This window comes from Dipodomys ordii, unplaced genomic scaffold, assembly GCF_000151885.1.
Source record: "Dipodomys ordii isolate 6190 unplaced genomic scaffold, Dord_2.0 Scaffold125, whole genome shotgun sequence".
Lineage (NCBI taxonomy): Eukaryota > Metazoa > Chordata > Mammalia > Rodentia > Heteromyidae > Dipodomys > Dipodomys ordii.
The window spans coordinates 1,197,918-1,223,024 of NW_012267341.1; the positions used below are offsets into that span (position 1 = coordinate 1,197,918).

The window sequence follows — 25,107 nt, forward strand, 5'->3', positions numbered from 1 at the left end:
AGCTGAAGAGCTGAGGGACAGCACCCAGGCCCAGAGTTCAGGCCCACGACCGGACCCAAAAAAAAAAAAAAAGTAGTTCAGTTCTTACCCTAATCCCCTGAGAGATCAAGAGCATAAAGTTACCTCAAGTGTCAAGCCTAAGTAGACCTCAACAGCTTTCTGACCCAGTACAAAATATTACTGTGGAGGAAGGGGATTGGTGAGTATGGAGGAAGTATTAATTAACTATCAGTAATTAGTAATTACGAAGTCAAATTTAACTAACATCAAGAGGAACCTAAACCAGGTGGGCGCCAGTGGCTCATGCCTGTAATCCTAGCTACTCAGGAGGCTGAGTTCTGAGGATCATAGTTCAAAGCCAGCACGGGCAGGAAAGTCCATAAGACTCTAATCTCCAATAAACCACTCAGAAAAACGGGTAGTGGCACTGTGGCTCAAGTGGTAGAGCGCTAGCCTTGAGCTGAAGAGCTGAGGGACAGAGTTAGAGCCCCATGACTGACAAAAAAAAAAGAGGAACCTAAACCACTAAATTTAAAAATAGGAGAATTAGAATCAAATCTTAACCCTACCAACTGCTATTGACAGAAATGCTGGAAAGTTTACTGAAGTTCTTTGAGTCTCCACTTCCTCCTATAAATAATAATAATATCTATCCTTATTGGTAAATATCAGACTGTATCCACTAATGAATAGGAAAGAGGGCTTATAGAAATTAGAGAACCTGAGAGAAAGCAAAGTGAGTAGCAATACAAGCTTTTGAATCAGATAACTTTCTTCAAACCTCAGATCCGCATGTAGTTAGTTGGCCATGAACTCAGACAAGTTACATAACCTAAATCTCAGTTTTCCTTGAGGTAAAGTGGGATCAATCTGATGCCTCCTCAGAAATCTGCTGTGAAGACTGAATGGCACTATTATGTACCTCCAGTCTTGCACAGGAGATTGACTCTAGCTGGCACACCAAGAACATCTAGTCAAATCCACTTTCCACTTAAGACATTATTGATGCAAACTGAGCACATGGCTCATGCCTGTAATCCCAGCTACTTGTGAGGCTAAAATTGGGAGGATCACTATTTGAGGCTACCTGAGCAAAAGATTCCCATCTCAACCAATAGAAAGATGGGTATGCTGGAGTGCATCTGTCATCCCAGCTAAATGAGATGTTTAAATAGGATTGTAGTCCAGGCTAGCCCATGCAAATATGCAAGACCTTATTTGAAAAATAAGTATGGGCTGGAAATGTGGCTTAGTGGTAGAGTGCTTGCCTAGCATGTATGAAACCCTGGGTTCAATTCCTCAGTACCATATAAACAGAAAAAGCCAGAAGTGGTGCTGTGACTCAAATGGCAGAGTGCTAGCCTTGAGCAAAAGAAGCTCAGAGACAGTGTCCAGGCCAGAGTTCAAGCCTGAGGACCTAAATAAATAAATAAATAAAGTAAACATGGCTTAAGTGTCAGAGTGCCTGCCAAACAAGCACAAGGCCTCAAGTTCACACCCTAATACTACCAAACAAAGAAAACAATACATTAATGGGGGCAGCTGTACAACTTAAAAGATGAAATATTTCTGTGCTTAAAAGGAAAAAGGGGGGAGGGGGCTGGGAATGCAGCTTAGTAGAGTGCTTGTCTAACATGCATGAAGTCCTGGGTTTGATTTCTCAGTACCACATAAACAGAAAAAGCCAGAAGTGGTGCTGTGTCTCAAGTGGTAGAGTGCTAGCCCTGAGCAAAAGAAGCTCAGGGACAGTGCCCAGTCCTGAATTCAAGCCCTAGGACTGGAAAAAAAAAAAAAAAAGGAAAAAAAAATTGAAAAGACGTGATCTCTACCAAAGGGTTGAGGATTAAGAGAAGTAGCTTTTCTCTCCTTTATGTCACCTGTTAGAAAACTAAATATGAGAAATGAAGTTATAGAAATATTGAGGGACTGGGAAGGTGGCTCAGTGGTAGAGTGCTTGCCTTGCATGCCTGAGGCCCTGGGTTCGATTCCTCAGCACCACATAAGCAAAAAGAAAAAAGCCGGAAGTGGCGCCGTGGCTCAAGTGGTAGAGCGCTAGCCTTGAGCTGAAGAGCTGAGGGCCAGCACCCAGGCCCAAAGTTCAGTCCCCATGACAGGACCCAAAAAAAAAAAAAAAAGAAATATTGATACTGCTGGGTACTGGTGGCCCATGCCTGTAATGCTAGTTACTTAGGAGGCTAAGATCGGAGGATATCGGTTCAAAGGTAGTTGGGACAGGAAAGTCCATGATACTCTTGCTTCCATTTAGCCACCAGAAAACCAGAAGTGGAGATGTGGCTCAAAGTGGTAGAACACTAGCCTTGGGTGAAAGAGCTCAGGAACAGCACCCAAGCTCTGAGTTCAAGCCCCATTGCCAACAAAACGTAAAGTAAAATACTGACACCTATAACTAGAAACAAAAGATGAAATTCTTAGCTTGTGAAATTACCTATGGCACCTTCTCAGGTTGTACTGACTAAAATACCACCAGAAATGAAAGAATAGATGTCAGTGATAACTTTATCATTGAAAAATAGAAAATTTTCAGGTGTCCCTTCTCAAATGATGACAGCCATTACTTTAATGGCTGAGTTTTAGAACTTCCTCCTATACCCCTCAACAAGTTATTTTATCCCAATGCACTGAAAAGATAAGAAAAAGTTCTTATGTAGCAAACCAAACACTTCTTTTCCATGTAAGTTTGTCTCTCCTTTAGAAATAGATTGAAAATACTAGAAGAGCAAAGGTCAAAACACCCTGTGTCCAGACACAGCAACAGAGATCAGCCAGACTTCAAAGATTATAGGTAAAACCTTGAAGAGAGCCAGGCACTGGTGGCTCACGCCTGTAATACTAGCTACTCAGGAGGCTGAGATCTGAGGGAGGATCGCGGTTCAAAGCCAGCCTGGGCAGGAAAAGACCATGAGACTCTTATCTCCAATAAACCACCAGAAAACCAGAAGTGGTGCTGTAGAATGCTAGCCTTGAGCTGAGGGACAGCTCTCAGGCCCAGAGTTCAAGCCCCACAACAAAAAAAATAAATAAAAAATAAAAAACCTTGAAGAGGGGCTGGGAAGGTGGCTCAGTGGTAGAGCGCTTGCCTTGCATGCCTGAGGCCCTGGGTTCGATTCCTCAGCACCACATAAGCAAAAAGAAAAAAGCCGGAAGTGGTACTCTGTCTCAAGTGGTAGAGCACTAGCCTTTAGCTGAAGAGCTGAGGGACAGCACCCAGGCCCAGAGTTCAGGCCCCAGGACAGGACCCAAAACAAAAAACAAAACCAAAAAAACCTTAAAGAGAAGGTTTTGAGAGGATTTAACCTGCTGACTTGTATAGTTACCATTCTCTACCATATCAACAAAAATTAATTGCACGTGTGAGACTTTATAAAGTAATCACATATCTAAATAAGCAAGTTTGATGGTTTACAGACTATCAAGAACAACTATCGATTTTAGGTCTCATTAAACAGTTTACTTTCAAGATACCTGAGAAATATTAACTAACACATCTTCTCAGCCTCCTGTGAGGTAACTTTTATCAACTCTATTTGTTGGGAAAGTTTGATCAAGGAGAATAATGATAGTATTTTCTGTTTACAAAACACTTTCCCTATGAACTCCACAGGGATGAAATCCCACAAATCAAGGAGCTGGATGACCTACTCCTGTGAGCCTGAATTTTATCCACCAGCTACAACACATTGTTCAAGATGAACACTTTACCATGGACTCAAGTCTGAACTGCAGCTGCAAGTTTTCTCTACAGTCATCTTTCAATGCACCACATTGCAAAAAAGACTGGAGTCATGTATGCGTTCACTGTTTATAAAGCACAGTGTTATCGTTTTTCTAAATTGGGCTCTTTTAAGTTTTGCCTAGATGCCCAAAAGCTAAATTATTTTTTGTTTACTGTCTGTGCAGTAGCATTGTAATGATGTCATCAGGAATGTACAAAACGCTGAGACAAAGCTGCAGAGCCAATAAAAGCAACTCACTTGGGGAAGAGTGCATTTCTTCTTTCTTTTTTTATTTTTTTCTTTTAAGTAGCCAATACACAAAGATGACTCATTAAGCCCAAAAGAGGTGACGATGCCATGTAAGAGCTTCTTATGCAGCCTTCCACAAAGAAAGCTGAGTGGCAGCATAAGGCCTCCTCTTCTATGCATTTTCCTCTAGGCAGAATGTGCATTTGTGTGGCTACATACACAATAATAATCTCCCCTGAAAGGCAATTCCTTCCATATGACAGGCTCAACAGTGGCCTGAGTGCTAGCATCATGTTGCCCGTGCCGTTAACATGCTGAAATACCAACCAGACACATTTAATGTCACTTTCTTTTTTTTTTTTTTTTTAATCTAAGATGAGACAGAAGCAGCAAAGCTGGAAAGAACTCCACACAGAGAGAAAGGCGGCCAGTCCAGGCGCCCAAACTCACTTTCTCATGGGCTAAACTTCTTTGTGTGGTGCCTACTTACGTGTCAATTTGCAGGACTTTGGGGCCTGAGAACCATGGAGCCAAGTGGTTCTGGCAGCCTCTCCATTTGACAAGCAAAGCCAAAGACATGTGGCCTTTGGTATATTGCACATTCAAAAGTGTTATTGTTTCCAACATGTCTATTTTTAAATATATAATTTTCTCATTTAGAGCACGTTGTATGTAAGTTAGCCACAGGAAGAGTTCTGCCCCACATTTTTGTTTTGCTTTATTTATTTATTTTACAAAAAAAGGCAACAGGCCTACCCCTAATGAAGCCCTACCCCTGCCAAAAGTCTCTATTTACTGAAGGGGGCAAGAGGGTTATCTTAGGTGAGAGAAGTCTGAATTTAACACCTGATATGAAGTCCTCAGGCACAAGCAGATTTCTGTGAGATTATAGAAACTGAATCTTGTGTTTTATCACAATTACCTGTAATCTCAGGGCTAGATAATAGTATTAAGAGGAGACCTGGGAGCTACACAATAGGACAGCTGGAAAAAGGCTTACTCTCTCCAAAGAACAGTGCTTTTAAAAGCTAATTCAATGAAGAAAAAGAAAGAGCTCTGAAAGTGCCTTTCAAACAATATTTACTTTTACTAGGTTCCTGCTAATCAAACAAAACTTAGCTAAAAGCTTTTATGAAAAATATATTTGATGATTTCTGCAGTAATTGCTTCGTTTAAAGAAAGGTGCTTAAGGAAAAAAAAACAGTTAATGGATCAGTAATTTGGTAAGTTCAGATGTGAAGTGGGAAAATCCCTCCTCTCTTTGATAAATGATTAAAATTCTACTCAGATAAATGTGTTTTGACTTGAAATTCCAATCATAGAACAAGCTATTTCCTAGGGCTGTTAGGGAAGTAGTACAAGGGTGATCCCAGCCCAGAAACAGGGACCCACAGATTCATTTACAAGGGTAATTCCATTCTTAATCAAAGCTTATCACTCTGCACAACCTAAGCAGAGTGCATCTCTCATGGAGATGCACCCAAATTGTTCAAATACTACTTTTCAAAAATGAATTAAATTTTAGCCAAAATTTAGAAACTATGATATCACCCAAGAACATAATCAGAGTTGTTAAAGCCCAAAGGATCTAGTCATCCTTTCTTTCACCCATCAAAGGGGAAAGAAAACCAACAAAGTGACTCTCACATGCTAGGAATTCAATAACTATTTGTTGAACTGGATTCCTTTCTGCCATTTATTTTAAAATTTATTCTGCTACTTAATGCAGACCATTCATTCAACAACTGAACACTTCACTTGGGCCAACCACTATGCTACATTGGAGAGATACTGAGAAAAAGCCTATCCTCATGGCTTACATTCTAATAGGAAACAGACAATATCCAAGTATCTAAGGAGAAAACAAGAGAACTGTGGTGAGTGTAATGGGGATATAAACAGGCTGATGAACTACAGAGGCCAATGGGTCTTGCCACTTCTGATCTACTATTACTACTTCTTAAAAATTAATTTACCTACTCAGCTTCCAACAGTTACTCCCTAAAGCAACTACTGTAATTGTGCAAAAAGAAAAAAGTATGATTCCCAACTTTTGGACAGCATTTGGAAGAAAGATTTTTAAGATTACTCAATTATATAAGTGACAATCAAGGTTGAAAGTTTACAGAGCTATTTCTGCACTAACGCTGAAATCACCCTGAAATTTATTTTGGAGAAATAGGAGTGTTAGTGGGTCAGGAACAGAACAGCAAGCCTTAGAATTTCATTTGTTCTTTCTTCCTCCTTCCTTCCCTGACAACAACAAAAAAAAAACAAAAAACAGAATTTACACAGTCCTAGGAAAGGTGCAAGAGAAAGTCTAGGTCAACTTCCAGAAACAACTCCCAAAGGCATCTTCCACAACTGGACTACCAAATGAACTATGATCCCTGTCATGCCTGAGAAGCTTCTACTAAACTGAGAAAGAGCCAGAACTACTGGCCCCAAAATCTGCATTCACACGCTCCATTGCGGCACTTCTTTCACTGCCATTCTGTATGACGGTCATTTAATAATAGGTCCTGCCAGGCATTTGTGGCTCTCACCTGTAATCCTAGCTACTGAGGAGGCTGAGATCTGAGGACTGTAGTGGAAGGCCAGATCAGGGAAGGAAAGTCCATGAGACTCTCATCCTCAATTAACCTCCTGATAACTGAAAGTGGAGGTGTGGCTCAAGTGGCAGAGCCCAGGCCCTGAGTTCAAGCCCCACAACAGACCAAAAAAGAAAAAGAAAGAAAGAAAAGAAAAAGAATAGGTCCTATCTCTTATCTATAGTGTGTTTCCTGTAGTAAAAAACAAAACACTTTATATTTGTGCCTGGCTTTATATAGAGAAGGAAAAGAAGGAAGATTATTTTATAATCATGTCTATAACTATTCTAAAGTGACTAGTTTTACAGCATAAAAAAACCTCAGTGAAAGCTGCTGATAAACAGGTGGGGGGGGACAAAGTGGGTTCTCATGGGGGGGGATGGGTGTTAGCAGGAGGGGGTTAGGTGGAAATATGAAAGAGGATATAGTCAAAAGAGATTATTGACATGTATGAAAACAGAAATAATGAAACCTGTTGAAATTGTTTTAGGAAGGAAGATGGAGGGAAGAGTGATGGAGTGAGATTGACTGGAATACATTGCAAATATGCACAGAACTGTCTCAATCCAATCTCCCTCTGCATAATTAATGTATGAATAAAAATAATAAAATTACTACTTTTTGTTTTTTTGTCGGTCATGGGGCTTGAACTCTGGGCCTGAGCACTGTCCCTCAGCTCTTCAGCTCAAGGTGAGAGCTCTACCACTTGAGCTATGGTGACACTTCCAATTTTCTGGTGGTTTATTGGAGATAAGAGTTTCACAGATTTTCCTGCCCGGGTTGGCTTTGAACTGCGATCCTCAGATCTCAGCCTCCTGAGTAGCTAGGATTACAGGCGTGAGCCACCAGCGCCTGGCTACTAGTTTTATATTATAAATCTCATTTCCAAGTATTTGTAAAGTAGGTAAAATAGCTGGGCACCAGTGACTTATGCCTGTAATCCTAGCTACTCAGGAGGCTGAGATATGAAGATAGCAGTTCAAAGCCAGCCAGGCAATTTACCACTCAAAAACTGGAAGTGACACTATGGCTCAAGTTTTGAGCACAAAGAGGTCAGGGGCAGCACCCAGGCCCTGAGTTCAAGCCCCACAACTGACAAAAAAAGAAGTAGAGGTAATATTTATATTTTATTTCATTTATTTGCTGGAATAAGCCCAATACTTTTAGGTCCTAAGAAGATTTCTGCTAGCTTACTGCAAACAGCAATGTTTACTACTATAGGACTGGGTTTGGAAGATTCACTAATTATATTCAAAATATAAAGACAAGCAAATTTCATTGTTACGGTATCAACAAATACAAAAATAAACTAAACAAAACTTCAGAGTCTTCCACAGAGCAAGAGTCCCATGTCAGAACCTTTGCCAAGACTTAAACCATATCAACCCTGGGGCTGGAAGGGACTATGTCCATGAGTGGTGGATATTGTCTTAGTTCAGATACTCTGAGAAGCACCTCAAGACAGGATTGGACATGCAAGAGATATACCAAGGGAAACACCCTTGACAAAAAATAAGAAAGGAGCTGGAGGAGCCTAGGAGACCTGAGAAATCCTGGTGCAGGTCTGACCCTAGGAAAGGGGGAAAAAGGAAGGATTTCATAGTGCTAGAGAAGTGGGGGAAAGGGTCTTCAACTATGATTGCCCACACAATCCCACATCTTACTAAGTGGGTCTTTCCTACAGGTTCACTAACTAGGAACAGCCTGTGGAAAGTATGAGCTCAGTGTGAACAAGGTATAAAGTCAAAGCTGGGGTAGGGAGTCAAAATTCGCTGCCCCCCCCCCCGCAGTAGGAAACCTGAAAGGCACATTTCATAGTTCTCATTGAAATATTACCTATTTTTAGTAAAAAATATACTAGTAGTAGTTAATATTTATTTAGCATCTACAGGTGCTCTATCAGAATGATACCTTATTCTTCTCTGTAGAGCCTCTTTTGCAATGTACACAAAAACACAGCAGCTGGACTCAGCTCTAAATGTTTCCAGGCATAAAGTAAGTTTTTTTGCTGCTGTTGTATTTTTTTGTCAGTCATAGGGCTTGAACTCAGGGTCTGGGTAAAGTCCCTGAGCTTTTTGCTCTACCACTTTGAGCCATAGCTCCACTTTTGGTTTTCTGGTGGTTGACTGGAGATTTGAACAACAATCCTTAGATCTCAGCCTCCTGAGTAGCTAGGATTGCAGGTGTGAGCCACCAGCATCCACCACAGTAAGTTCTAGTTATCACATTTTATAGATAAGATATAACGAGGACACAGAGAGATAAAGCAACTTCTTCAATGTCACACTATTACCCAAAGCACGTAGATTATTGTCAATAAAACTCTTCCAAATGCCTTGCAAATTATCTTCCTCACTGCCTGCCTGAGAAGAATCCAGTGGGAAGAACAAACTGGAATTTTACCAATCCCTGGTCCATCCTGATTCCTAGGATGCCCCCTCATGGGCAGAAAGGTTAAAAAGGTTGTGTAGAGTCAACTAACTTATTCCAGGATCCATGTATGGGCTCATATGGTTGAAGACTCCATTTTTGAAGTTGCTCAAGGTATTTATAGAACAGAGTTTAATGATGTGGACTTGAATCAGACTGCTGCATTCAAATTCTGTTTCCACCACTTATTAACTAGTTGTTCAGTATCACTGTGCTATAGTTTCCTATAACAAATGAAACTATCCTCCTAAGTATCAATACATGTAAAACACTTAGGAAGTTCCTGATACACACAGTGTGTTCTTAGTAAATCTTGGTTATTGCTGTCAGGTACTTACATTTGGGGCACCCTAAGGCCAGAGTATTCTTATTCCACTTAGTATCTATGTATGAAGTGTCTACACTGTGAAAGGAGGGTACAGAAGATGAGTAAGTAAGATCAGTTCTGCTGGGGCTAAGGTGTGGCTCAAAGGCAGAATGTTTGCTTAATATGAGCAATGCTCTGGGCTCCACACTAACAATGAAAAAAAAAATCCTGTTCTCAGGATGCTTACTGGTATCTAATGAGCTGTTTTTGAGCTCCACCTTGGGTGGAGATGTAGTTTAGTGTGTTTGCCTAGCATATGAGGCCCTAAGTTTAATCCTAGCATTAAAAGAAAAAAGGAAGCCGGGCACCAATGTCTCACACCTGTAATTCTAGCTACTCAGGAGGCTGAGATCTGAGTTGCAGTTCAAAGCCAGCCTGGGCAGGAAAGCCCATGAGAGTTTTATTAACAACCAGAAAACCAGAAGTGGCACTGTGGCTTAAGTGGTAGAGTACTTGCCTTGAGCTGAAAAGCTAAGAGACAGTGCCCCAGCCCAGAGAGTTCAAGCCCTATGACAAAGAAAGAAAGGGGGGGGGGGAGGGAGAAAAACAGGGGAAGGAGGGAGGGAGGGAGGGAGGAAGAAAGAGAAAGTGAGAGAGAGAGAGAGAGAGAAGGGAGGGAGGGAAGGAAGGAAGGAAGGAAGGAAGGGAGAAGAGAGGGAGGGAGGGAAAGGAAAGAAGGAAAGAAAGAAAAAGAAGAGTTTCATCTTTAACAGAGAAACAAGATCACTGTCCTTTCAGCCAACATCGGTTTTATCTTTTTGGAAAAACACATGCTATAGAATTGACAAACCTAGTTTGAATTCCAGCATCAATGCCAGTATGACCTTGTACAAAGAAGTCTGCCTTTCTAAGCCTCACTTATGTGTGAAATATAGAAAGCGTTAAAAAAATACAGTATATCAAATTTTAGTACCAGTACCCCTCCAAAAAAACTACTATAGCTTTAAAGCAGAAAAGAGTTGGGCACTGGTGGTGCATGTCCATAATCCTAGCTACTCAGCAGGCTGAGAGCAGTAGGATTGCAGTTCAAGGCCAACACAGGCAAAAAAGCTAACGTGACCCTATCTAAAAAATAATGAGCAAGGGCTGGGAAGGTGGCTCAGTGGTAGAGCGTTTGCCTTACATGCATGAGGTCCCGAGTTCGATTCCTCAGCACCACATAAGCAAAAAGAAAAAAGCCGGAAGTGGCGCTGTGGCTCAAAGTGGTAGAGTGCTAGCCTTGAGTTGAAGAGCTGAGGGACAGCGCCAAGGCCCAGAGTTCAGGCCCCATGACCAGACCAAAAAAAAAAAAAAACCCAAAAAAATAATGAGCAAAAAGAGGAGGCATTGCTCAAGCAGTATGATATAGTATGATAATATAGCAGGCATGAGTCCCTGAATTCAAACCTCAGTATTGAAAAAAAAAAAAAAGGAAAGATGACAATTTATTTTAAAAAGAAAACTAAGCCTTTAAAAAAAAACTATCCATTTATTATGATTTCTCTGAATGAACAGACCCCAAAGAAGAAAGTTGATGATGATTTCTAAGGGGACTAATTTCACCAGCCCATTACCAACCTTAGGGAGAATAAGCAGGTTCCAAGCAAAAGAAGAGCCAACTTGGAGCATGAGAGAAGGTAAGCATTTCACCAAATTAGGTGAGTAAAAAATAAACCTCACAACCCTCTTACTTACACTCAGTCATCACCTAGGTGATTGTGTTTTGCAAACCTGGGTCCTGAACAGGCTGCCCTTCAGCTCCGGACAGTTTTTCACACCCAACCAGATACACAGACACACCCTGGCCTCTGGCAGATGTTTCCCATAAGTAGCCTCTCATAAAGCTGGAAATCTTTCTGGAGTGTGTGTGTGTGTGTGTGTGTGTGTGTGTGTGTGGAGTGTGTGTGTGTGTGTGTGCGTGCGCACACGCATGCACACCAGTCCAAAGGTATGAACTCAGGTCCTGGGTGCGCTATCCCTGAGCTTTTTAAGTCTAGCATTTTTACCATTTGAGCCACAGTGCAACTTCTGGCTTTTTGGTGGTTGAATTGGATTGATAAAAGAGTGTCACAGACTTTCCTGGCTTCAAATTGCAATCCTCAGATCTTAGTCCACTTGAGTAGCTAGGATTACAGGTGTGAGACACTGGCACCTGGCTTCTCTCTAGGTTTTATTTCAAGCTCTTGAACTGTTTCTCCTCTCTCTATTACTACATTTTGATGAAGTAATTTTGATTCCAACATAATCACCATTGAGTTCTTCTTCAATGATAATCTCAAGATCCTAAATCATGCCACGCCAGGATTACAGAATCCTAATCCACAAATAAGTGGGGAAAGGATCCATTTACCCAACATGATGAAATGTTTCTTCACTAATAGTTGAAAAGGCAGGCAGGTAGAAAGAAGTTACCCATAGACACTGTACAGCTGTTACTATAATATATAAGCCTAAAATATACTTACCAAGGGGTACTCCCCTTTAACTTTTCATTTCACTGAATGCCAAGGATTTTCCTGTCTCTGCAATTGTTTTCTTGCTATATGTGTTTTATTCACATGCAATGAACTTTATAATTTGCAAAAACAAATTTTTTAAGCCTACAAACACATAAATTCTTAAATCAGGAAAGATAATCTAATCTCTGGAGAGTGCTTTCATTTTTTTAAATTTATTTTTATTCTTTGTTTTAGACAGGCTGTAACTATTGTAGCCCGGATTACCCCTGAACTCCAAACTACCTGTGTAAGCCACCCAAATGCAGTGTTTTAAATGGTTATTAAACCGAGACTGAGTGCGTCAAAACAGCCTGCCACTAAAAGAAACCTAATCATTACAGGCAAGGATGGTTCTCTACTGAACACATTTCAGCAAAGTTGTATGGTTTGTTGGATCATGAAGAAGCCAAGGAAGAAAATAACTCTGCTTAGAGTACTTGTGAATGGCCAGATGATGAATGGTACAGCAAGGTGGGACACTTCACAATGCAACAGAGCCTGAAGGAATATTTGTCCAGGATACAAGTATTAGTGGATGGTGGAACTCCATGAACACTACTGCTTTTTCTAACAACCTGAGACTGAATCTCTTTATAAATTCCAAGTCAATATTGCCACTGAGTTAATCTTCCACATAAGCCACTAGGAAGAGATCACCAACTTCTACTTACTAAGTCACCAGTATACCAAATACACCAAGCCTTTGAGACATATGATTCACACAGAAAACACCCAAGAACTGAGCCATGTACTAATATTTAAATGTTTTATACATTTATTGAATGCTAGGCAAATGAGACAAATATATAAAATATACAATACTGTTAGCAAAAGATGTTGATTGTTATTACTTGAGATTGTTATGCACTGAATACAAAATTACCTATGATATAATCATGCCATTTTGTGGTCACTCCTTAAACTCTCCCCCAACAAACATACCCACTCTGCTGTATATATGGGTGCGTATGTCTACATGTGTCTATTTGTATGGATATACACAAATATATACATATATATGTATATACATGTATCTTACAAAAGCCAAGTAGTCTTTAAACTTGTTTTTTAAAAAATTCCACTTCATTTCACAGGCCGAAAAAAATCCAAGATCATGGAAAACAGGCATTGTTTTATACTGTTGGTGTATAGTATAAAATGGTCCAACCCTTTTTTTTGGGGGGGGGAGGGGTCTGGTCGTGGGGCCTGAACGCTGTCCCTCAGCTCCTCAGCTCAAGGCTAGCACTCTACCACTTGAGCCACAGCGCCACTTCTGGCTTTTTTCTTTTTTGCTTATGTGGTACTGAGGAATCGAACCCAGGGCCTCATGCATGCAAGGCAAGCGCTCTACCACTGAGCCACCTTCCCAGCCCCGGTCTAACCCTTATGAAGGGCAACAGAGCAATATCTATTGATATTCCATAAGTGAATACTCTTGACATACCAATTCCACTCAGTGGGATTTATCCTGGCAGACACACTTGCAAAAGAACAAAACTGTAGGTTGTTCCTAGAGGTGTTTGTAGTAATAGGAGAAAAAAATAAAGCTATAAACAAGTCATTATCCACCAGTATGGAATTGATTAAATAAATTATTTAAGTACTATGTAACTAAAAATTAAAAATTTTAAGGAACACCAAAGCATTTTGTTGATACAGATATTATTCTGCAATTATTAAATGAAAAACATGTGCACTATATGTTATGCTCTCTTAGGTACAGGATAAAGTCACTCTGGAAGGACACCCAGGAAAATAGTAACAGTGGTTAGGTGAGAGGTGGGAAGAGCTGAGGATGGCTGGGAACATGACAGACTAGAGGAAATGAAGAGGGAAAAGCCAAGCACTGATGGCTCACACTAGGATCCTAGCTACTCAGGAGGTTGGGGTCTGAAGAAGATAGCCCCAAGAGACAAATCTATGAGACTCTTATCTCCAATTAACAAACAAGAAACCAGATGTAAAGATGTGGCTCAAATAGAAGAGCTCCAACACTGAGCAAAAAAGCCAAGTGAAAGACAAGCAAAAAGCACAAGTTCAAGCCACAATATCAAGACATAAATACACAAAAGAGTCAGAGAAGACTTTTACCTAAACCTCTTTACATTTAAAAAAAAAAAAAAACTGGGGTTAGTGGCTCACACTTGTAATCCTAGCTACTCAAGAGGCACAGATGGGAAAGATCATCGTTTAAGGCCAGCCTGGAGTCCCTTACCTCATAAAAACAATGAGTGAGCTGGCTGCTGGTGACTCACACTCGTAATCCTAACTACTCTAGAGGCTGAGATTTACGGATTGCAGTTCAAAGCCAGCCCAGGCAGGAAAGTCCATGAAACTCTTTATCTCCAATTAATCAGTGAAAAGCTGGAAGTGGAGCTTTGGCTCAAGTGGTAAAACACTAGCCTTGAGCACAAAAGCTCAGGACAAGGCTAGGTGCCAGTGGCTCATGCCTGTAATCCTAGTTACTCAAGAAGCTGAGATGAGGATCTTGGTTAGAAGCAAACCCAGGCAGGAAAGTCTGTGAGACTCTTATCACCAATTAACCACCAGAAAACCAGAAGTGGAACTGTGGCTCAAAGTGGTAAAGTGTTAGACTTAAGAAAAAAAAATCTCAGGGACAGCACCCAGACCCTGAGTTCAATCCCCAGGACCAGTACACCTTCTCCCTCTCCATCTTGTACAAATATGTCTGGATTTTTCATGTATGTGAATATATAGGTGCATATACATGAGTGTTCTCGTGAAGTAAAGGCCTTACACACTCAGAAGTGCTCAATAAAGTAGAATACTACAACCTTTGCCTTAGTTCAAGAGCTCAATCAAGAGTCAAGTTCTGGAAACAACACAGATGCCCCACTACAGATGAGTGGATCCGAAAACTGTGGTACCTATATACCATGGAATATTATGCAGCCATTAGAAAGGACAAAATAAATGGCATTTGCAAGGAAATGTGTGGAAGTAGAACAGATCATGTTGAGTTAGGTAAGCCAAGATCAGAGAGACAAACAGCACATGGTCTCCCTGATGGTGGATGTTAAATTCAAAATGCAAGGAGATATGACAAAGTAAACAGGACTTAAGAAACAAACAACAACAACGAAGAGTAAAGTCCTGGAGTGGAAAAAGCAGGCTCAGATCCTTGTACTGCTTTTTCTAACTTATTTATGCGAGTTACCTACCTCTTCAGCCTTAGCTTCTCCATCTGTAAGATGGAAGGAACCACAGTAATTCCTCCCAGAGCTATTGAGAAGATTCATATGAAGAACGCTGCGGTAATGGTATTATAAAAGCTCAAATGATAATGTCACGATGACGGTTAGAGATTATTTATGGGGCGAATAACGGGGTGCCTTGTGTTCTATACTGACTGCACTACCAGCTTCTTAGTAATCTCAACCGAGCCCCAAATTCTCAACTGTCTTGTTGTGAACACAAAACAACCTTGCCTAAGTTCCGGCCAGTCCGTTTCAGACATTCTGTACTCCCCACATGCCATTTTTCCTCCTCGTGCGGCCTTACATTGCAGGCTCAGGCCCTGGAACCCCCAACTCTCCGGCCCGCCCCAGTCTACCCGGACCCACTTTCCTACTCCACCCCGGCCCCCGCCTCCTCCACAGACTTCAGCGTAACTTGTTTGCACTACTTTCCAGCCCGAGGGGGAAGGAAGCTCCTACCCAGATACTCGTAGTCCGGTAGAGCGAGGCGCTCAGGACTCAGCATCCTCTGACCCCGGCAGCTCCAGCTCCCGACTTCCGGAACCCAGGATGCAGTCTCGCCGTTACCATGGCACCCGTGAGGCGGGAGGCGGGATGGGAAGGGGAGACGGTGTCACGCGAACAGTCTCCGGAGCGCAACGCGCTGCCGACCACGCAAGTTCCGGGAGCGGCGGTCGGTTCTCGGCCTTCCAGGTTTACTTTGGGCCTCGACTTCTTGAGGACATGGTTTTTAGAGGATCTGAGGTGTAGAATCCTCTGAATTTGTTATATTTCCTGAAGTCCAATGATTACTATCCGCCGTCTGTATCCGAAATTTCTGAAGTTCATAAGGATTCCTGCTTCATACAGCTGTTATCCTGACAATAATGGTTCCCACCGTGAGCACTCTTAATTTTCCCATTACCTGATTTTCTCTCTTTTAGCATATGCAACCTTAAGTTGCTACAAAGTGCTTCCACGTGCACATTCTATCTTGGCTGCTGCTTGAGGTCAAGGATGTCTTTTAGCCTATGACAGGGCTGGACACAAAGGATGCTCATTAATCTTCTGTGAGATAATTGCTATTTCCTCTCAAATTCCTCCCCACAGTTCTTCTATTCTTATCCCTTACTATTTGATATCCTTCCCAAATGACAAGTTTTAAATCCATACACAGACATAGACACACAAACACACATTCCCAACTGTTTAAGAGGGAAGAATGGTGGCTGGTGGCTCACGCCTCTAATCCTAGCTACTCAGGAGGCTGAGATCTGAGGATCGCGGTTCAAAGCCAGCCCAGGCAGGAAAGACCATGAGACTCCTATCTCCAATAAACCAGAAGACCGGAAGTGTCACCGTAGCTCAAGTGGTAGAGCGCTCACTTTGAGCTGCGTCCAGGCCCAGAGTTCAGGCCCCAGGACCGACAAAAAAAAAAAAAAGAAGGAAGAGCTTCATCAGTTTTCAAGTTCCCAGATTACTTCTTTTTGCTTCCCTCCACGCCCAACAATAGGTAAAAGATCTTTAGCTACTGTCTCAGTCCAAACTTAGCTGCAAAAGACACTGTGTCCTCACTTTAAAAACATAAAAAAGTAAAGCTGGAAGTGGCGCTGTTGCTCAAGTGGTAGAGCGCTTGCCTTGAGCTGAAGAGCTGAGGGACAGCACCCAGGCTCAGAGTTCAGGCCCCACAAGTGACAAAAAAAAAAAAAAAAGTAAGTGCCGTCACCCTCCAACTAGATGGGGTTTTTGGTTTTTTGTTTTTTGGTTGTTTTTTTTTAAGAAAGAAAACAAAAATCATGCCATCAAAGGAATGCCTAGGAAACCAATAGACCACCTACACTGGGAGGAGAAGAAAACAGAAGGTTCTTCTCTTTGTGTTCTGAAGGGCCTATTCTTAGCCTCCTCCAGCAAGGAGCCTCAAACCTTCTAATTCTCTCTTTCCCTTAAAATTGTATATGTGTCTCAATTCTAGGCTCCTGTGAGTCACACTGACTTTGGATGTGGTAAAGAGGAAGGAACAGGGCCAAACTAGGAGCTGTGTTTAGTATTTTGAGGTAATGAGTTTACTATGTTGAAATTCGTGTGAAGTCCTGAAAATTCCATCTAAAAATTTGCCTCTTCCACTCTTCTCATGAAGCTTGAGGAGTTAAAAATTTCATAACTGTGGCATATTATTATGATATCAATAAACACTATATAATTTACGAAGGACTTTCTTCCCAAGCAACCTACTGCTATTTGCAGATGTTAGTCATATATCCACAGAAAACTTAGGCATTTCTCCCTTTTTTAAGTAGGGAAACTGAGGCAAGAGGCACAAAATGACTTGTCTAGTGTCATCCATCCAGTCAGTGGGAGGGCTGGAACTGATTCTCAACTATGCTAACATCCAGGCTAGTGGTCTGACCACTAAACCACATAGCCTCTTATTTTAGGAGTTGTGGGCTTGGTGTTTATTTATTTATTTATTTATTTTCTTTTTTGCCCTGCCCTGCTAGCAAATGGAAGCTCACAGATAAAAGAAGAGAATTTTAAGTCCAGGCTACAAATTTGACATCCTCTTATTTATGGAGCATTATCTTGGGATTTGGAAGATATTGGGGTCTATGTGGTGAAGCTGGGAACAAGCCCCAAGAATATAGCTTTGTTTGAGCATTAACCCATTTGTGGTTATAATAATGATAAGTTTCAGCATCAGTGGCGCCTGACTGTTAATGACTCAAAGAAAGCTAAATAAGAACAAGATGTCATCTCTGGAGCAATTTGTAGGTTTTTTCCTACAGTTCCATCCCTTCCATAAAAGTCCTAAGGATCCTTCTATTTACACTGTGTCTTCCACTCAGAAAGTCCCAGTTTGTCAAAGAGGAGGATTTAGAAAGGCTTAGGAGGTAGCTAGATATTGGCTTCAATAAAATTTGGGCTTTCATAGAAACAGTTTTCTGGGTAGTAGAATTACTGACTTTATTTTTTCTATTTTACATTTTTCTATATTCTTGTTTTTCCTCTAATAGCCGTGTACTATAACTTGAAAACTAAGAATGGAAGATGTGATCACCTAGCAATGTTTCTTCTTCCCATGAAGAACCTGCTACTTTTTTATTTCTGTTCGGACACAGATTACATAATACTTGATTTTGGCAACATATCCATTGTGAAAGAAATTTTTCACACATTATGATATCATTCTTAGGCAGAATGGAAATACACAAGAATTTGTAAAAAATGAAGTGCATTTTTGTGATTCTGTTGAATGTTAACTAAAAAAATGTAATCTTTCTGTTGAAATGGATTTTTTTCATTTTCCTAAATTACCATATTTCTAGAAAATTTACCAGAACAAATAATCACACCCAGACAGAGCAATAAGTCAGAACTCCACAATCGTGAAGAGAACCAAGTGATATGAAATTGACCAAAAAGGGCTGGGAAGGTGGCTCAGTGGTAGAGTGCTTGCCTTGCATGCTTGAGGCCCTGGCTTCGACTCCTCAGCACCACATAAGCAAAAGGAAAAAAAGCCGGAAGTGGTACTATGGCTCAAGTGGTAGAGCGCTAGCCTTGAGCTGAAGAGCTGAGGGACAGCGCCCAGGCCCAGAGTTCAGGCCCCACGACCAGAACTCCCCCCCCCCAAAAAAAAAGAAAATAAAAGAAAGAAATTGACCAAAAAAAGAACACAAGATGTTAAAAGAATAAGAAATAAAAACACTAAACTGAAAACAATGGGAAAAACATCTATGAGAGATGTATGGATATGACCGGACCCCCCCCAAAAAAAAAAAAGAAGAAGAAAAGAAAGAAAAAGAAAATTAATAGAGATCGTTGGCTTTGCAGAGGGCCTAGTAATAGGAAAGATATTGAAGACTGCATAAAATGTAATGCAATGTAAATGTACTATATAGTTTTAAACCTCAGGGAAACTATCAGTTAAAAAAAAAAGGCTAAATTATTGCTGCAAAACAGGTTCAAGAAACTAGGACAAGCTTTTATCAAGTCATCAAGCAGAAAAGATGCTAAAGGCAAAGTAGCTACTAAGAAATGCAGGTCATGAAATTTGTGCTGAGTTACTAGGTTTTTCTTTCTTTTTTATTCCAATTTTTTTAATCTACAAACAGTTGTACAAGGAGATTGCACTTTGACATATCCATTTATGTGTTCAGTGCATCTTGATCATCCCTCATCCTCCCTCTCCCTACTACCTACCCCTTCCCTACCAATCACATCATGTTCCCCACTTCCCTGTTCCCATATGGACATTGAGTATGGTGACTATATTTATCTATGTTCTCTTTCTCATTTATCATACCCCTCCCAATAACAGGCTTTTTTTTTTTTTGGGGGGTCCGGTCCTGGGGCCTGAACTCTGGGCCTGGACGCTGTCCCTCAGCTCTTCAGCTCAAGGCTAGCACTCTACCACTTGAGCCACAGCGCCACTTCCGGCTTTTTTCTTTTTGCTTATGTGGTGCTGAGGAATCGAACCCAGGGCCTCGAGCATGCAAGGCAAGCGCTCTACCACTGAGCCATCTTCCCAGCCCCAATAACAGGCTTTTATTAATAGACTTAATAACTTCTAGAAGAGCAAAGTAAAAACTAAGTATGATTCCACAGTCTGGGATTAACAGATTTAAATTAAAAATGCTAACTACAGAAAAGGCATTTTGAACTTCCACATAACTCAAGAGATCAGAGCTTTGGGGGAATTTGCAAATAAAAAGAAATGTTCACAAACTATCAGGCAGTTAAGAATCACTAATGCATTATGAGAAAGTGATTAAGGGCTGGAAACATGGCTCAAGAGGTAGAGCACCTTGGGGCTGGGAAAGTGGCTCAGTGGTAGAGCGCTTGCCTTGCATGCACGAGGCCCTGGGTTTGATTCCTCAGCACCACATAAGCAAAAAAGAAAAAAAGCCGGAAGTGGAACTGTGGCTCAAGCGGTAGAGCTCTAGCCTTGAGCTGAAGAGCTGAGGGACAGCACTCAGGCCCAGAGTTCGGGCCCCATGACCGGACCCAAAAAAAAAAAAAAGAGGTAGAGCACCTGTCTAGCAATCATGACTTCAGAACCCATACTACCCCCAAAAAAATGAAAAGAGAAATAGAGGAAACAAAAAAGTGCCTTAAATTGTAGGTTTAAAAGCAAATTGGAGCTCAAAGGCAATTACAAACATATACCTTATTAATGTGTATAAATGCTGCAAAGAGTTGGAATTACACATTCATATAGTTTGAAAGTAGTTTCTTTATTCATTTTCTTTCTTTCTCCTATTATATACAGAAGTAGAGCTTTAGCTCAAGTGGTAGAGCCCTAGCCCTGAGCACAAAAAGTTTGTGGACACTGCCCAGGCCCCAAGTTCAAGTCCCAGGATCAACACACACATGAAAAAAGTCTAGAATATAAAGGCCATCCAATCTATAGGATTTGGGGTTGCCTCATAGTAACCAATTCATATAATAAATGTATCAACCAGGTGTTGGCAGCATAGATGGATAATCCAGATAACTCAGGAAGCTGAGATGGGAAAAATCACTTGATCCCAGAAGCTGAAGACCAGCCTAGGAGCTGGGCATTGTTTTCTGTGTAGAAACTGCATGTCTACTAAGATCTAGGCTAAATATTACCCTCTCTATAAAAGCTTATCAAATCCCCAAGGAGTCAATTATTACTTGTGCACCTTTTTTTTAAGTATTTACCATTCTATATTCATTTGTTTATGAGTATCTCTTTTGTGGACTCCAGTTGTTTAAGATCAGGAAACACATTTTACATGCTATTATAAACTTCCCCCCTGCCCAGAAGACAGATTAAACATTACTGAAAGTCAGAATAAAGGTGAATGATTTAAAACTTGAAGTTGGTAAATGTAAGACAGATTTGTAAATTTGTACTTATTTTAATGTTTTCCTAGGTTACTTTTTAAATTTTTTCTTTAAGTAGTTATACAAAGGGGTTTCAATTGGGAAATATTCTGTTTTGTTTTGATAATCTTGCTACTTAGGAGGCTGAGATTTGAGGATTGAGGTTGGAAGCAAGCCAGAAAATCCATGAGATTCTTATCTGCAATTAATCATAAAAAAAGAAAAAACAGCAGTAGAGCTGTAGTTCCAGATTGCTAGCCTTGAGCAAAAAGGCTTAGGGGCAGCTTCTAGACCCTGAGTTCAAGTCCCAACACTGGCACACACACATAGACACACACCAACAAAACAGTTTGTTGGATCTGGGTACTATGTCACCCACCTATAATAACAGCTATTTGGAAGGCTGAAATAGGAGGATCATGACTTTGAAACCAGTCTGGGCAGCATAGGGAAACTTTCATATGTGTGTACATAAATATATGCTTTAGTAACCTAAGTAACTTATCAGAAAGGATGAATATCAGAAAGGATGAATACAACTTTAAAATGAGGTTGAGTATATCTATGGAAGCTCAGCCTATGTAATCCTAAAGGGAAATTAGAATCTAGCATGTAATGGTCCAGTGTTTCCAAGGGGGCATTGGAGGGTGTCTGCTTTCCATGACATAGCATGATCACAGGCATAAACCTGGACTTCATAAAATCTAGGCTCTGTCCTGACGTGCAACCCTTTTGCTCTATTAGGAATATTTTCTTAGTGATATTTAAGTTAACTTATTAAGCTTTCTTAGGATAGTAAAATTTTAGATATCAGGTAAAGAAAACTAGTTGTTAATCCACTTCCAAGCCTATTGGCCTCCTTGGAAAAATATCATGAGAGTATACAGTAAGAGGTAAAATAGAAAGGTGAATTAAAAAAAAAAAACAAGAATTGTACAATCTCTCCCTTGTTCTTTGTAAGAACTCTGGAAGTATTCATTGAATAAACAAATATAAAATGTACGAAAGACATATGGAAATCGTATGAAATGATTTTTGGCAATGATAGTTAAGAACTTCTTTTGTTGTTGTTGTAACTCCAGAACTATGTTTGCTAGGCAAATGCTTTGTCGCTGAACCACACCCATAGCTCTTTTTGCTTTAGTTATTTTGGGACTAGATCTTTTATTTATGCCTGGGCTGGCCAGGAGTTATGATCCTCCTATTTACACTTAATGAGCAGCCAAGATCATGTAACATGCAACAACACATCCAGTTACTGGTTAAGTGGCTTCTTGCTAACTTTCGTCCAGGTTGGGACTTGAACCACAATGCTCCCCAACCTGCTAGAATTACAGGTATGAATCATCAGCCCTGGGCATTATCTCCCTTTGGGCTTTCACAAATCATCCCATGTTCTTCTAGCCACACAAAACTATGGAGCAGTCTTTGAATATGGCTGCCATTTTTGAGCGATTATGCCATTCCTTCCATGTGGAATGTACCGGTCCCATTTCCTCTTTCTTTTATATTGAAAATTTCCCTGCATTCAACTCCCATGACCTCAAACTTAAGAATCTCCTCTCTTCAGTTTCCACAATCCTTTATACAAATGCCTATTACACTATCATTGCTTTGTAAATCCTTGCCAGATTAGGAGCTTCATAAAGTTAGGGACCTTACTACTTAACTTGACCTTTTCCTGACCTAGCCTGGCTCTCTCTCTTTCTCTCTCTCTCTCTCTCTCTCTCTCTCTCTCGCTCCCCCTTCTCCCTCTCCCTTTCTCTTTCCCTCCCTTCCCCCCTTTCTGGCTTGTTCACTCTCAATTTTTTAATAGGTCTGAGACTGGGACTTGTACTTGGTACCTGCCGCTTTCGCTCATTGGCTAGTGCTCTACCAATTGAGCCATGACTCTCTTTAAAGGGTTGTTTTCCCCTTCCTTCCTCCCTCCCTCCCTCCCTGCCTTCCTCTCTCTGTCTTTTCTTTTTTGGTACTGGGGATTGAACCCAGGACCTTGCACTTGCTAGGCAAGCGCTTTGCCACTGAGCTACAGCCCAGCCCTCTCTCTCTCTCTCTTGCTTTCCTACTCTAGTTCTTAGTCATCTCACAAAAAATAATTCTTGAGCAATATGTGGCAGACATGATTTTGTTTTATTTTTATTTTATTATATTATTTATTTGTTTATTTATTTTGGTCATGGGGCCTGAACTCTGGGCCTGGGCAATGTCCCTCAGCTCTTCAGCTCAAGGCAAGCGCTCTACCACTTGAGCCATAGTGCCACTTATGGCTTTTTCTGCTTATGTGGTGCTGAGGAATCGAACCCAGGGCTTCATGCATGCAAGGTAAGCACTCTTCCATTGAGCCACCTCTAAACATGATTTTAATGTATAAAAACAGAGTAATCAGACCCTACTCCACTGTTGTGAAAGGGAGGCAATAAACATATAACAACAAATAAGATTATTTCAAAACATGATAAATGCCATGAAGCAAACAAAATAGGATAAAGCATGGTGAGCTGAGGTCAGCCTGAGGAGATCTAAGAAAACAGCATTTAGAGTAAAAACAGTAACACATAAGGTGCTGTCCCTCTGCTCTTCACTCAAGGTTAATGCTATCACTTTGAGTCACAGCTCCACTTCTGGTTTTCTGGTGGTTAATTGGAGAGTAGAGTCTGGCAGACTTTCCTGCCCAGGCTGGCTTTGAACCTCGATTCTCACATCTTAGCCTCTTGAATAGCTAGGATTATGGACATAAGCCACCAGCACCCAGCCTATAGTGCTAATTTTGAGCTAAAGAAGCTCAGGCCCTAAGTTCAAGCCCCAGAACTGGCAGCAAAAAAAAAAAAAAAAAAGCAAGGATGTTTATTATTCTATATATAATACAAATACAATAAGAAGTTTTATGACCAATAGCAGTACGATCCCACTTATGTTTTTAAAGAAGTCTCTAGTTGCTAGGTAAAGAACAAATTGGAGACAGAGACTATTTAGAAGGATTTTGACTCATATGTTATAAAGTGACCATTTATTTCTTTATTATCTGTGTATTTAGCCATTATTCTAAATTTACCTTTACTGCTACAATAAAGTATTTGCTGTTGCAAGGGCTCTATTTATCTGTGCTAGAGGTGTGACTATCAAGCTTTCAGGAGATAAAAATATTCTGGAAAGTCCCACCTTTCAGGGTATGCCCCAAGCTAGGCCAAGGAACAAAATCAGCAACATGTCTCAGATCTTGACTCAAATACCACTGCTGAGCTGGAACATAAAAATGTTGGCACAGCCGGGCACTGGTGGTTCATGCCTGTAATCCTAGCTACTCAGGAGGCTGAGATCTGAGGATCCAGGTTCAAAGCCAGCCCGGGTAGGAAACTCTGTGCAACTCTTATCTCCAATAAACCACTAGAAAACCGGAAGTGGCATTGTGGCTCGAGGGGTAGGGCGTTCACCTTGAGCTGAAGAGTTGAGGGGCAGCACCCAGGCCCAAAGTTCAAGCCCCATGACCAACCCCCCTTCCCCCCAAAAAAAAATTGTTGTGACTGGGAAATGGTAGTAGTGTGGAGAGTTAAAGAGAGTATAGAGGGGGCTGAGAAGGTGGCTCAGTGGTAGAGTGCTTGCCTTGCATGCATGAGGCCCTGGGTTCGATTCCTCAGCACCACATAAGCAAAAAGAAAAAAGCCGGAAGTGGTGCGCTGTGGCTCAAGTGGTACAGCCCTAGCCTTGAGCTGAAGAGCTGAGGGACAGCGTCCAGCCCCAGAGTTTAGGCCCCACAGCCGGACCCAAAAAAAAAAAAGAGAGAGAGAGTATAGAAATACAACACAATTTCCTGAGGATTTCACTATTTCCAGTCTCTAGTCTTGTCCTCTGAACCTAGATAAAATATGCCATTGTTAAAATGGTGATACTGCCAGGTTCTGGTGGCTCATACCTGTAATCCTAGCTACTTAGAAAGCTGAGACCAAGAAAGCCAGACCAAGCAGAGGCTTTATCTCCAATCAACTACTCAGAAAAAGCTGGAAGTATCACTGTGGCTCAAGTGGTAGAGCAAAAGGAGCTCACAAGGACAGTGTCCAGACCCTGAGTTCAAGCCCCAGGACTGGCAAAAAAAAAAGTCAATGATACTTTTCCATAAGTCCTATGGATTCTTTTTTGGTTTAGGGCCTTTGTTCATGCTATTCCTTCTGCCCATCTACTCTTAGCCTAATGATGTTTTCTTTTCTTTACTTTTTTCTT

General features: G+C 41.0%; 2 protein-coding genes across 3 annotated transcripts in view; one reads left to right on the forward strand and one right to left on the reverse strand.

Annotated features, from left to right (window-relative positions):
- LOC105996061 (chromosome unknown open reading frame, human C11orf49) overlaps positions 1–15,672 on the reverse strand; it is a 158,964-nt gene extending 143,292 nt beyond the window's left edge. For both annotated transcript variants that reach the window (XM_013030017.1, XM_013030016.1), the window contains exon 1: positions 15,526–15,672. In XM_013030017.1, the coding sequence (XP_012885471.1) occupies positions 15,526–15,571 (46 nt within the window). In that variant the 5' untranslated portion in view covers positions 15,572–15,672. The remainder of the gene's footprint in view (positions 1–15,525) is intronic.
- Positions 15,635–25,107, forward strand: part of Lrp4 (low density lipoprotein receptor-related protein 4) — a 69,976-nt gene continuing 60,503 nt past the window's right edge. The window contains exon 1 of the mRNA XM_013029962.1: positions 15,635–15,743. Within this exon, the coding sequence (XP_012885416.1) occupies positions 15,635–15,743 (109 nt within the window). The remainder of the gene's footprint in view (positions 15,744–25,107) is intronic.